Source organism: Enhydra lutris, unplaced genomic scaffold, assembly GCF_002288905.1.
Source record: "Enhydra lutris kenyoni isolate GAN:26980312 unplaced genomic scaffold, ASM228890v2 scaffoldscaffold123, whole genome shotgun sequence".
NCBI lineage: Eukaryota > Metazoa > Chordata > Mammalia > Carnivora > Mustelidae > Enhydra > Enhydra lutris.
The window spans coordinates 520,691-535,193 of record NW_019154207.1 but is presented as its reverse complement, the minus strand read 5'-3'; the positions used below and the strand labels follow the sequence as shown (position 1 = coordinate 535,193).

Here is a 14,503-nt window from a genome sequence, read left to right as displayed (position 1 = left end):
TATGTTTCTAGGACTTTATCCATTTTTAGGTTGTCCATTTTGTTGGCATACAGTTTTTCCATAATATTCTCTTATAATTATATTTCTTTGGTATTGGTTGTCATTTCTCCTCTTCAGTTGTGATTTTTGTTTATTTGGGTTCATTCTCTTTGTGAAAAATCTAGCTAAAGTTTATCAATTGCATTAATTTTTTCGAAGAACTAGCTCCTACTTTCATTGATCTGTTCTATTGTTTTTTTTAGATTACATTTCATTTATTTCTGTTCTAATCATTATTATTTCCTTCTTCTGGCTTGGGTTTCATCTGTTGTGCATTTTCCAGCTCCTTTAAGTATTAGATTAGGTTTTTTATTTGAGATTTTTCTTTCTTCTTGAGGTAGGCTTGTGTTGCACTAAACTTCCTTCTTAGGACCACCTTTGCTGCATGCCAAAGATTTTGGACTGTTGTGTTTTCATTTTTGTTTGTTTCCATGTATTTTTTAATTTCTTCTTTTATTTCCTGGTTGACCCATTCATTGCTTAGTGGCATGTTGTTTAACCTCCATGCATTTGTGGTCTTTCCAGGTTTTTTTTTTTTTTTGTAGTTGACTTCAAATTTCATAGTATTGTGGTCAGAAGAGGTGCATAGTATGACTTCAAAATTTTTGTATTTGTTCAGGCCCATTTTGTGACTTAATATGTGATCTATTCTAGAGAATCTTCCATATGTACTTGAAATTTTTGCTGTTTTAGGATGGGATGTTCTGAATATCTCTTTTGAATCCATTTGATCCAGAGTGTCATTCAAAGCCATTGTTTTCTTGTTGATTTTTCTGTTTAGGTGATCTATCCTTTGATGTAAATGGGGTGTTAAAGTCCCCCACTATTATTGTATTATTATTGATTAGTTCCTTTATGTTTATTATTAATTGTTTTATATATTTGGGTGCTTCCATGTGCACAAATATTTACAATTGTTTATCTTCTTGTTAGATTTTCTCCTTTGTATTTCTTGTTACTGTCGTTGTTTTAAAGTCTGGTTTATCCAATGTAACTATTGCTGCTCAAGCTTTCTTTTGATGTCCATTTGCATGACAAATATTTCTCCATTCCCTCATTTTCAATCTGCAGGTGTCTTTAGGTATAAAATGAGTCTCTTGTAGGCAGCATAGAGTTGCCTCATTTTTTTTATCCATTCTAACATCCTCTGTCTTTTGATTGGAGTGGTTGTTCCATTTACATTCAAAGTAGTTATTGATAGATATGTATTAAGTACCATTTTGTTACTTATTTTGTCATTGTTTCTGGACATTTTCTCTGATCCTTTCTCGTCTTTGTCACTTTTGGACTCTCTTTTCCACTCAAAGTGTCACCTTTAATATTTCTTGCAGGGCTGGTTTAGTGGCCACGAACTCCTTTAATTTTTGTCTGGGAAACTCTTTATCTCTCTTTCTATTCTGAATGATAGCCTTGCTGGGTAGAATGTTCTTGGCCACAGATTTTTGCTGTTTATCACATTGAATATATTGTGCCTCTCTCTTCTGGCTTGCCAGATTTCTTTTGTAAAATCTCCAGCTAGCCTTATAAGTTTTCCCTTGTAAGTTAAGGCCTTTTTCATGTTGCTTTTAAGATTTTTTTTCTTTATCGCTGTATTTTGAAATTTTAATTATAATATGTCTTGGTGTTGGCTTGCTTTCATGATCTTGATGGGAGTTCTCTGTGCCTTCTGGATCTGGAAGCCTGTTTCCTTCCCCAGATTAAGGCTGTTTTCAGCTATTATTTCCTCAAATAATACTTCTGCCTCCTTTTCTCTTTCTTCCTCTGGGACTCCTATAATACAAAAATTATTACTTTTGATTGAGTCACTGAGTTCTCTAAGTCTGTTCTTATGTTTCATAATTCTTTCTCTTTTTTCAGCTTCACTGTTTTCCATTATTTTATCTTTTATATTGCTTATTCGTTCTTCTGTTTCTTCCATTCTTTTGTTAATTGCATCAAGTGAGTTTTAACTCTGTTATTTTGTTTTTCATCTCTGATTGTTTTTTAATGCTTTTATCTATGCAGTAAGGACTTCCCTGAAGTTTTTCATTCTTTTCTCAATCCCATTGAGTAACCTTATAATTGTTGCTTTAAATTATTCATTTAACATATTACTTGTACCTGTTTTGCTTGGATATCTAGCGATGACTATATCTTGTTCTTCATTGGGGATGAAATCCTCCATCTTTGCATTTTGCCTAAGTCTCTACCTTCTTTTTTGTGTTAGAAAGGCTAGTTATGTCTCCTGCTCCTAAAAGTAATGGCCCTATGCAGTCATGTAGTGCCCAGGGCCTGGTGCTTTAGGTAGTGTCTCTGGTGTGTGCTGCATGTGCTCTACTGTTGTGTTTTGGCTGCTCTGTACTTTAGGCTTATCATCTACAGAGTCTCTCCTTGCTTTCTGTGGGAAGTGTTTGGTCCCTGGCCTTGAATGGGGCAAGTTTTAATTAGATATCCTCTGGTCTGCTTATGAAATGAGACTGGACACCTCTTCTACCAGAGCTGAAGCCTGCAGAACATTTTGGTCAGGAGATGTGGTTTAGGCAGTGGTTTGTGCTGGTCTTCTGGGGTAGGAGCCTTCCACAGTGGGACTGAGACAAGTATGATTGGAATGGATAGATAGTTCCATGGGAGTGCAGGGAGGTGGGGCTTGGTGTAAGCAAGTTAGGCAGCCAGTGTCAGCAGTACACTGCTTCTGATAAGTGGCTCTGTGTTTATGCTGAGCAGCAGGGGAGGGAAATGATCAGCTCCTTTATTCCAGAGAAGTGTCTCTGGGAATGCTGCCTCTCAAAATTGCACTCTGAGAAGAGTAAATTATCTCCCCACTGTGTGCCTCAGATGCTCTTTGGATTGCTGTTTCTACATTGTCTGCCCCTGGGTTTGCATTCCTTCTCTCCCAAGTAGCACAGTGTCCTACAGGCTTTATCCCAGCCAAGCTCACTGACCTTTAAAACTCTAGACTTTAAGCCCCTCTGGTTGTAAGAACTCATAATTCAGAGCCTCTCATTTTCCAAGTCCATGACTTTGGGGAAACATTTTCCTTTTCTGTTCCCCTGTGTGCTCCTCTGTCTCTTGCCCTTCTCTGTGCCATGTCTCCCTGCACTCTGCAGGACCCATGATCCATTTCTCCTTAAACACCATCTCCATACTTTTTGTCTTCTTTGATGTGACCTTTTCTCTCCATTTAGTTGTAACATTTGTTATGTCAATATTCTGGTCAATTTCTGGTGTATTCAGGATGATTTGATAGTTATCTAGTTGTGTTCATGGGATGAGGCAAGCATAGAGTCTTCCTACTCCACTCCCATCTTCCTTCTACCAAGATTTGTATCTCCTTTTAACTTAAGAATTTTTAAATAGAAGCTTATAAAAACTTTTGCAGGTAGAAAGCTCTTTCTGCTTTCTGTTTTGTTAGTAAGCTTAACTTTTGTTGTATTGTGATTAGATTGTAATAATTCTACTTTATGGAAGTTAATGATGTTGTTTCTCTGAAATAATTATCAATTTTTAATAGAAAGATTTGAAGAAAATGTATTCTGTATTCCTTGTCTGTGTGTGTGTGTGTGTGTGTGTGTGTGTGTGTGTTTGTGTGTATGTGTGTGTGCACTATGTGGTTTACCTTATTGATTATGTTGTTTATATTTTCTACATCTGCATTCTTTTCTTATACTACTTGATCTTTCTTGTACTGAGACTGGTTTCTTAAATCCCCTATTATTACTGTTTTTTAAAATCTGTCTCCTTTCCCTTTTGCTTTATAACATTGGTTGCTGTGTTACTTGGTAAGTAAATGTTCCTAAGTGTTATATCTTTATTGTGCATCTTGGCTTTTATCATCAAGACATATTCTTTGTCATGTTTAGTACTTTTAAAAAATTATCCTTAACCACCTGTTTTCTTAACAGTTTACTATCTTGTCCATTCTTCATCCCCCCACTGGTATCATTTAATACCCACCTGCTGCATTATGGAAAAAAGTTTACCCTATTCTCTTCTATTTCTCTCCTTATGCTCATTTTTAGTCACATGATTTCTGTTTTTCTTTTCACAACATGAAGCATTTGTACATTAGCCTTTCTTCTTTTCCCCTATCTTGATTTTAGTGTTAGATGTTAAAATCAGATATTTTGGTGACATTTTCCCTGTCATCACATGTAAGCTCACATTCTCAGTTCATCTTTTCGAAGATTACTTTCTGTAAAGACTTTCTCTAAAGAGACATTTGGTAAATATTTTAAGCTTGTGGGCCGTAGTGTCTCTGTTTTAGCAGCTTTGCCATTGTAGTGCAAAAACATCCATAAGTAATACATAAATTGTTGATCACAACTTTGTTCCAATAAAACTTTATTTACAAAATCAGGCAGTGGACTATATTTGGCATAATCTGGCTACAATTTGCAGAGCCCTGCTCTAGTAGATTCCTCAGGAAAGACTGAGGGGTGGGGAATTTCCTAAGTTCCTGTATGTTGAAAAACTTACAAGAGTCTTAGTTTAATGATGTCCTTTTCTGTCATTATAGCAAAGTCCAGATCCTTTACTTATTTTGTATGTTTGTTTTGGTAATGGAGGGAGTTATGAATGCACTGGTTTTGTGGTTCTTTGGTGATTGGATTGTGTGGCAAGATCCTTCCTCTTCCTCTTTTATTTCCCCTGTCATACCTAGTTGCTAAAGGGTGCTTCTCCCTTCCTTTTTGCCTTTATTCTTTTCTAGAAGTTATGTCTTTCAAAGACTGAACCTTTAAATATTCCTTCTCCTTTACATGCTCATATTTTGGAGTCCCTTCCCTTGGTTCCCTGCTCTCATCTTCCAGGGTATCTTTTTCAGTCTTGTTTTGTGCTTTGTCATTCTTTTATAGTTTTAGATCAGCTTTAAGCTCCTCACCATCTTTCTTCTTCTGTATCTTTTGAAGCTTTTCTTGTTCTGTCTTTGCTTGCCACGAAGCCTAATGATGGGAGTGTAACAGATTGTATGCTGGGATTTTATGAGGTTTTTTTTTTTTAACTTAAAATTATTTTGAAGTTTTGCACTTTCCATTTTATTTTTTTAGAGAGAGAGAGAAAGTGAGCACAAGTGGGGCAAGGGCAGAGGAAGAGGAAGAGGGAGCATCTTAGGCAGGCTCCATGAGCATTGTAGAGCCTAATGCAGGGCTCAGTCTCACAACCCTGAGATCATGACCTGAGCCAAAATCAAGAGTCAGACACTTAGCTGACTGAGCCACCCAGGTACCTCTGGAATTTTCCATTTTAAAGTAATGATAAGGATATGGCTTTTATTCACATTTACATTTTCCTTCTTACTGGTTTATATCCTTTGGGCAGGAAATATTGGGAAGGCAGCTGGGTGGTTAACATTGTGTTCTGCTAACTTACCTCTGATTTCTAATGGCCTTTTATCTTATGCAAATATATATATATGTGTGTGTGTGTGTGTGTGTGTGTGTGTGTGTGTGTGTGTATGCATGCACATATATACTTAGACACACATAGAAGTCTATTTTTGTTCTGTTTCTTTAGTAGAGGTCACCTGAGTTGGCTGTCTGATTCACTATATATTTATTCAATAACCATCTCGTTCATATCTAATCTTGGAGGCAGATAAGACTATAGATATCTTCTCAAGATTTCTAAATATTCCTCACCCTGAAGCACCTTCACAAAGATGGACCAAAAGGCCGTAGCCACACTGCTAGAGCTTGCTGCAAAAAGTCTGCTAAGTAATGAGCCTGCGACTATCCATGCCCTGGAAGAACTCACAAGAGACCTCTTTGTTCCCTTGTTCATTGATGCCTTTGTGGGAGGGCATGAGAAGATACTAAAAGCAATGGTGAGGGCTTGGCCCTTTCACTGTCTCCATATTGGGGCACTGAGTGTACAAGAGTCATATTATGAAATCTTGGAAGCCATGATTGATGGTCTGCAGATCCTCCCTGACCAGAACTCTTCCTCTTGGTAAGCCTATGTCCAGAAGAAACAGTCAGCAGAAGAGTATGCTAGAGCCTGGGTCAGGGGATACCTAAAAGCCTCCCAAAAGTAGCCAGTGGTGAATGCTGAAGATCTCTGTGGGGCTATTGGTCCAAAACTTGGGGTTACCTTAGGGGCTCTAGTGTCTTACAGGCTTGATTATAGAATAGAGGTTACTGAGGTGGTGGATTTATCTCCCGAGTGTGATTACATAGAAGTACATGGGTGATGAAACTCGGGAGGATCAGAGGTGAAGTAAGTATGGAAAAGAATGAAAGATGCTGAATTTGTATAAAAGGACTTCCTGGTGAATGGTATACGGAATGAAAACCAGGGATAAAGAGTTCTGTTTCAGCTTCCCATCATGGATCTTACTGGGTTATATTAAAACCAACTACTTCTCATGTGTGTTCTGTCTCCTCCTCTCCTTACAGGGGGCCAAAACTAAGGATCCTAGATTTGAGGCAGGACCCAGACTGTGGAACAACATGCTCAGAGATCAGTACCACATTTCCTTTCTGTTTTCAGTCTTGTGTTTACTCTCAACACTCTATCCTTAAAACAGAAGAAGCCCAGCATAGTATCAAGTGTCTTGGAATTGATAATTCAGGGTCTGAGCCTCTATCAACCCAGAAACCCATGGAATTATTAGTAGACCTTTCTTTCAATGGTACCTTGAGAACAAAGCAATTTCTTTCTTTCCTTCAGAGTAAAGTTGAGCAGAGCTTTGGGTCTTTGCACCTCTGCTGCAGAGATTTGCAAATTGATAAAATGTCTGCCCACAAAAGTGTCCTGCAGTTTCTGGATCTAGGATGCATTGATCACCTGGAATTGAATCAGGCTTATCTGAAAGAAGTCACCACACTATTGGCTCAGATGATCCACCTGAACAGCATTAGTTTGTCTAACATCTCCTTTAAACATTGTAAGAGGGAAGACTTCAGAACTTTTCTCATCCAGCTTGGGCAACTACCCAACCTCCAGGAACTCAGCTTGGCTTTATTCTGCCTTACAGATCAACTTCATAAACTGCTCAGGTGAAGGGGTGGGGAGGAACCTGGGTTCCCTAAACACCCCATTGTTAAAACAGGAGAAGAGACCATACTTAGATAGCCCAGGCTCCTTGTAACCTACATCTCCTTCTGCATCAGCATGTGCACTGGCAGGAGCTTGAAACTGGCCCGGCTAGTAAGAGGTATCTCATTGTGAAGAGACAGACAAGACAATATTTGAAAAGAAAGCTGTGTTCATTCTTTTATTCATTCATTCAGTTGGCCATGTGCAGACAGTATGAAGAGTTTGTAAATATATTGGTGAAAAATACTCAGTTCTTCTTTTATTGGCGTATATAGCTTTCTAGACAGGAAGGAGAGGCATTCAGATGTTGCACATCCCCATAGGCTAGCTGCAATAATTAACACTGCCCGATCATTTTGCTCCTGTGTTTTCTCCAAGGCTTAGACCCTGAATGGAGAACTTGTTTTCTGGGACTTAGTCAAAGGGAACCCTCAGTTGGATGCTTTCCTAGACCTATCTTCACTGACTAAGTGAACAAGATCCATTATTGACTGTCTTGTATATACCAAGTGCATACAACTTTTTTCACTTAATCTTTCCCGCAACGATGTATCAGAATGTATCAGAATAACTGTTGTGTGCACATTTTAAAGATTAAAAACCTGTATCTCAGAGGGGAAAAGTAACTTTCTCAGAGTCACAAGCCTATTAAGTCTGATTGCAAAGCCCACATAGTAACCACTGTTGCAAAATATGTACAAATTGTTTTATTCTAGAGCCTTAGGTATTTATAATTCTGGTCTCGTTGCCCTAATCCAATCCTCATTTTTCTGAAATAGCCTTTCTTTTTTCTCTCTACAGAATCCTGCCACCTCAGTTGGATACATTGTGTCTATCTTTTTGTGGCCTGTCTAACAGAGATATCACTGTCCTGTCCCAGAGTTCTCAGGCCACCTACCTAAAGCTATTGAATCTCAGCAACAACCAGATATTCTCAGAAGTTTATGAGCCCTTCCAGACTCTGCTAGAGAAGGTATCAGGCACCCTGCAGTATCTGGAGATAAATAATTGCCTGATAACTGATTCTACTCTCTCTGCTGTCCTCCCAGCCCTGAGCCACTGTACCCACCTCCGTGTCCTTAGCTTTGCCTTCAACCCCATTACAATGCCTCTGCTCATGGGCCTTCTGCAGCATTTAACATGCTTGGTAGACCTGAAGCATGTTATTTGTTCTGTTCCTGTCCACTGCTATGAACAGTGGAATTTTCCTGGCAGTTTGGACCGACAAAAACTTGCTGAAGTGCAGGCTCAATTGACAGCAAGGCTGCAGGTATTACAGCGAGATGACATGACCTGGACCACTTGTCCTGAGTGATTTCCATAGTACAAGGAGTTGTTTGAACACTGATGTGTGACCATTAAAGCATTCAGTGTTTTGTCTAAAGCTCAGATTAGTTAGACGAATAGATAAAATTCTACTGTTTGAGGAAATGGGTTAGGGAGATTGGATCTATACCTGACCTCTATAAAAGAAAAACTCTAAAAAGAAAATAGAAGACTTTGAAAGGTCCTGTGGACCTTTTGCTCATTCCCCTCTACATCCTTTTCTGGTTACTAACCACAATGTTGGATATATGAGATAGGCTAACCCAGTGACTGTACCATCATTTTTGTTGTCACACTGATTGGTCCACTTATCCACTTATGGACATATGACACAAGTCAGAACAGTTAAAACTTCCTGGTTATGGTAGTTATTGAAGCTAATAATTTTACCCTTTAGGGTCCTGCAAACTTCTTATATTTATGATTGCCTTGGGTTGCTTATGAGAAATCCTGTATGAGTAAAAGGAAACAAACTGTGCCTACGACCTACTGGTGTTTTTTGTTGTTTGTTTTTGAGTGTAGTTGACACGAAATGTTACGTTCATTTCAAGTGTACAGAATAGTGATTGTTTCTCTGTATGTTATGCTATGCCCACCACAAGTATAACTACCATCTGTCACCATACAACCCTATTACAATATCATTGGCTATATTCCCTATGCTGTGCCTTTTCCTGCTGATGTTTTTGTTAATGTGTTGCTACCTGCTTTCCCAGGTCTCAGACCTCTGGCTCAGTTATTCCTTATTTCACATACATTCACCAAATACCTATTATAATGTAAGTATTGTTCCAGGTGCTGCAAAATATAAGGTCCTTGATCTCAAACCAGTCAGCGTATAGATAGTCCTATGATTTTTCAGTTTCTCCACAATTTTTTAGGGCATTTGCAAAAATTATTTGCCACCCCCCCCCAGATTTGTTTCACCTTTTCTCTTACATACTATGCTCAATCCATGTTGGCCTCTTTATGTTATTGTACTACCTTCAGGTCATGGCTTAAATTTTTCCTCCTCAGGTAGGTTTTTTCTCTATCCAAGTAGATTGTCTTTGCTGATACTCTCTCTTAATGTACCATGTACATTTCCTTCATGGTACACATAATTCCATATGTATTTGCTCCCTCTGCTCTTCCACTAGAGTTACACTGTTCCTTATGGTACACATTAGCTATATGTGGCTACTGAGCACTAGAAATTTGCTCCAAGTATTAAATGCACAGTATACATCCAAGACTTGATAAGAAACCAAAGATTAGAATAACAAATTGATAACTTACTGATGTTCTTTATATATTGAAATGATGATGTATGGCATGTCAGAGACCATAAAGAAAAAAATGTAAATTAACTTTTTATTTTTTTAATTTTATTTTTTCATTGTTCCAAGCTTCATTGTTTATGCACCACACCCAATGCTCCATGCAATATATGCCCTCCTTAATACCCACCACCAGGCTCACCTATATCCCCAACCCCTCCCCTCCAAAACCCTCAGTTTGTTTCTTAGAGTCCATAATAATATTTACATTTTTTAAAGATTTTATTTAGTTATTTGAGAGAGAACCAGAGACATAATAGGGTAGGGGCAGAGGAAGAAGCAAACTCCCCGCTGAGCAGGGAGCCTGATGCCCTATGCAGCTTGATCCTGGGACTCCGGGATCATGACCTGAGCTGAAGGCAGATGCTTGCTTAACCCTCTGAGTCACCCAGACAATATGGGGATATTGTTTGCATTTTGAAATAATAACACTGTATTTCAAAAACTTGTTAAGAAAAAAATGTTAATGATTTTTTTATATATTTACATGTTGGAATGATAAAATATTGCATTTCAAAGACTTATTGAAGAATAAGAATCTAAATTTATTCCTATCATATGTTACAATGATAACATTGGATTTCAATGATTTAGTAATAAAAAAATGAATGGAAAATAATTACTACTTTGTGTATAGTCTTTCCTTGTTGAATGAAAACAGACTTCATTTTAAAGAAGAATGTACAAGTAACAATGATATGTTGACGTTGTTTCCATGTTGAAATAAAACATGCATTTCAAAGACTCACTAAATTTTTTTAAATTATTTTTTCTTATTGCTGACAACCCTGAAATGATAACAAACTGCATTTCAAAGACCTAGAGAAAAAAATATGAAAGTTGATCATTAATAAAAATAGTTAATAACCTGTTATTTCCATTGTGTGATAACACACTGCTTTTCTGACTCAGACAAACATGTTAGAATAACTAATAAGTGAATTGTTTATACTGTTTCATGGCATTTCAAATGTGTCATATGAAAAAAGAATACAAAATTAGTAGTTTCATATTGAAACAATGATATAATGCACTGCATTTCAAAGACTTGGTATAAAATATAAAATTAATTCATAATTTATTCATACTGTTCCCAGGTAGAAATTATAATTTCTTTACTTTTGTGTTAAAAATAATTATTAGAATTAAGTTCACCTTTTCCTTTTAACTTTTTCTTTGTTTTTTTACTTTTTTTGGTCTGGCTCATACTGCATTTCTATTGGTCAGTATGGCACTAGACCATTAACTCCATTTGGGCAGACTGTTTCTGTTTAGTTTATGTATTAATCATGCCTTTTTATTTTCTGTATTTTCTGATGTTTTGACATCTGGGGCCTTGCTGACATTGGAGAGACTGCCTCTCCCAAGGCTAGCTAATTCCTAGGGAGTGGACTACTCATCTGTGAGCATGCCTTTCTTATGCAAACCAGCCAATACAGAGCCCTAACCCCCAATCACCTTCTTTGTGCTCTCTCACAAGGCTTTTAATATTCTGGGCTACTATTCTCCTGCCCCAATCACCCCAGGTTCAGGTAACAAATAACTTGGAGACAATCTCTATGCTGCAGTACCCACTGAAAATACTCAGGCTAGCTCATTATAAGCCTATTTAACCTTCCTTGCCTTGTGTTTCCCTTAGAAACCACAATAAATGTCAAGACTTCTAGAACGCTATGCAAAGAGATAATTAGGAACATTATTTCTGTGGTGCTGACAATGTGAATGACATGTTTAGATTTTTTTTTTTTTTTGCCAGATTAGTGATTCTCAATTCTTTGCTTTCAGAAGATTGGAAGAGTGACCTAAATGACTCATCAGGGAATCATTAAAAATAATTTTGGAGGAGGGGCACTTGGGTGGCTCAGTCAGTTAAGCCTCTGACTCTTGATTTCTGCTCAGGTCATGATCTCGGGATTGAGCCCCACATTGGGCTCAGTGCTGCTGAGCATGGAGCCTGCTTGAGATTCTCTCTCTTCCTCTCCCTTTGCCCCTCCCCTGCTCTCACTCTCTAAAAAAAACAATAATTTTGGAGGATATCATAAGACATTCAAAGAATTGACTTCTATTTCTACACAAAAGTTCTGTATTACTATTTGTTAGGGTCATAGAGATAGACTGACCTAAGTCCAGGAATTTATTCCACTGTGTGTGTATGCCACATTTTGTTTATCCATTCATTCATATATTGTAATTTGGTTATTTTCACTTTTTGGTATTGTGAAATAATGCTGCTATGAAAATTTGTGTGGAAATATTGTAAGAGTTCCTGATTTCAATACTTTCAAATGTATACCTAGAAGTGGAATGATTAGATCATTTTGCATGGAGCACTGGGTGTGGTGCAAAAACAATGAATTCTGTTACACTGAAAAGAAATTTAAAAAAAAAAAGAACTCTGTGTGATTTTTTTAAACAATCACCATAATTTGTTTAATATTGGAAGCACCATTAAAAATTCTCATCAGCGATGTAGTTTCCCCATATTCTGGTCAATCCTTGCTATTTTCTGTTATTATTATTTTTTGGATAATAGCCATCCTAAAGACTCTGAAGTGGTTTGTCATTGTGGTTTTGATTTCCCTTCTAATCTTTTTTTTTCTAGAATTTTAAAGGTTTTCTACATATAAAATCATGTCATCTGCAAAGAGATAATTTTTCTTCCTTTCCAATTTATATGGCTTTTACTTCTTTTTCTTGCCTAATTTTTCTGCTAGAGTTTCTGATACTGTCTTTCACTTTTCTCTTTATTATTTTTAATGAATATATTTAAGGTGTACAACTATATGATTTGATGTACTTATACATTGTGAACAAATCACCACAATCAACTTATTACTAACATATCCATCATATCACATACTTACCTTTCTTTTATGGAGAGAAAACTTGGGATCTATACTCTTAGGACATTTCAACTATACAGTACAGTATTGTTAACTAGAATCACCATGATATACATTTCATTATATGTATGTATCATACATTCTTTATCCATTCATCTGTTGACAGGTTGTTTCCATATCTTGATGATGAGAATGCTGCAAAGAACTTATGAGTGCATGTATCTCTTCAACATCATGATTTCAAATCCTTTGGATAAATATCCAAAAAATGGGATTGCTGGATCATATGGTAGTTCTATTTTTAATTTTTAAGAGAAACTCCATAATATTTTCCACAATAGCTGTACCTATTTACAGCCCCATTACAGTGTACTAGAGTTCCAGGGTGTACACACACACACACATACAAACACACAGATTTAAATATTACTCAGCCTTAAAAAAAAGAAATGCTCTTATTAGAGATAACATGGATAAACATAGGGACATTATCTTAAATGAAATAAGTCAGAAAGACAAATACATACTGGGTGTGGTGCATAAACAATGAATTCTGTTATGCTGAAAAGAAATAAAAATAAAGAAAGACAAATACAGTCAAAGTCAGACAAAAAGACAAAAAATACAGAAAGACAAATACAAAGACAATACCACTTATTTTCAGAATTTTTTTATTATGTTATGTTAGTCACCATACAGTACATCATTTGTTTTTGATGTAGTGTTCCAAGATTCACTGTTTACATATAACACCCAGTGCTCCATGCAATATGTGCCCTCCTTAATACCCACCACCAGGTTCACCCATCCCTCAACCCTCTTTCCTCTAAAACCCTCCATTTGTTTCCCAGAATCTCATGGTTCCTCTCCCCCTCTGAATCCCCCCCTTCATTTTTCCCTTCCTTCTTCTAATGTCTTCCATTATGTCTCCATATGTTCCACAAATACGTGAAACCATAGATAATTGACTTTTCCTGCTTGACTTATTTCATTCAGCATAATCCCCTCTAGTTCCATCCATGTTGATGCAAAAGCTAGGTATTCATCCTTTCTGATGGCTGAGTAATATTCCATTGCATTTATAAAAAAGTCAAATAAAGTTAAACTCATAGAAGCAGGGAGATTGGTGTTTATCGGGGCTGGAGATTAGGGACAACTGGGAGACGTTGGTCAAAAGATACAAAGTTTCAGTTTCATAGGATGACTAAGTTCTGGAGATCTAATGTACAGCATGGTGATTATAGTCAATAATATTTGTTTCTTAAAATTTGCTAAGAGAGTAGATCATAAATGAATTGCCACCAAAAAAGGTAACTATGTGAGGTGATAGAAATATTAATTAGCTTGATTATATAATAATCATTAATCATTTCACAACATATACAAATATAAAAACATAATTGTTATGGCATCTTGGTGAATTGATCCCTTTATCATTATTATAATAACTTCATTGTCTCTTGTGCCACTTCTTGACTGAAAATTTATTTTGTCTGATATAAGTACAGTCACCCTGCTCTTTTGCAGTTGCCATTTGTGTGAAATATCTTTTTCCATCCCTTCCTTTTCAGCCTATGTGTGTCTTTTAAGCTAAAGTTAGTCTTTTATAAGCAGTCTATATTTAGTTCCTGTTTTTTGTATCCATTAGCCACTCTATGTCTTTTGATCAGAGATATAATTCATTTATATTTAAAGTAATTATTGATAGGTAAGAATTTACTATTGATATTTTGTTGTTATCTGACAAATTTTTTGTGTCCCTTTGTCCATTTATTCCTCTCTTGTTGTCTTCTCCTGTAATTTGGTACTTTTTTTGTAGTGCTATGCTTTGATTCCTTTCTCTTCATCTTCTGTATGTCTACTACAGATTTTTGCTTTGTGGTTACCATGAGGTTTACATAAAACATCTTAGAGAGATAACGATCTTAAGCTGATAACAACTTAATTTTTTTTTAATTTTAT

General features: G+C 36.6%; 1 protein-coding gene across 1 annotated transcript; it reads left to right on the top strand.

Moving 5' to 3' along the window:
• Positions 1-5,674: 5,674 nt before the first annotated feature.
• Positions 5,675-8,368, top strand: LOC111139885 (melanoma antigen preferentially expressed in tumors-like). Its single transcript, XM_022492308.1, has 3 exons — positions 5,675-5,964; positions 6,411-7,013; positions 7,855-8,368. The coding sequence occupies exons 1-3, from the start codon at positions 5,675-5,677 to the stop codon at positions 8,366-8,368; spliced, it is 1,407 nt and encodes a 468-aa protein (XP_022348016.1).
• Positions 8,369-14,503: the final 6,135 nt, after the last annotated feature.

Coding starts and splice junctions, on each gene's coding strand:
- LOC111139885 (XM_022492308.1), top strand. CDS start 5,675: ATGGACCAAAAGGCCGTAGCCACACTGCTAGAGCTTGCTGCAAAAAGT. Junction 5,965..6,410: donor GACCAGAACTCTTCCTCTTG/GTAAGCCTATGT, acceptor CTCTCCTTACAG/GGGGCCAAAACTAAGGATCC. Junction 7,014..7,854: donor CAACTTCATAAACTGCTCAG/GTGAAGGGGTGG, acceptor TTCTCTCTACAG/AATCCTGCCACCTCAGTTGG.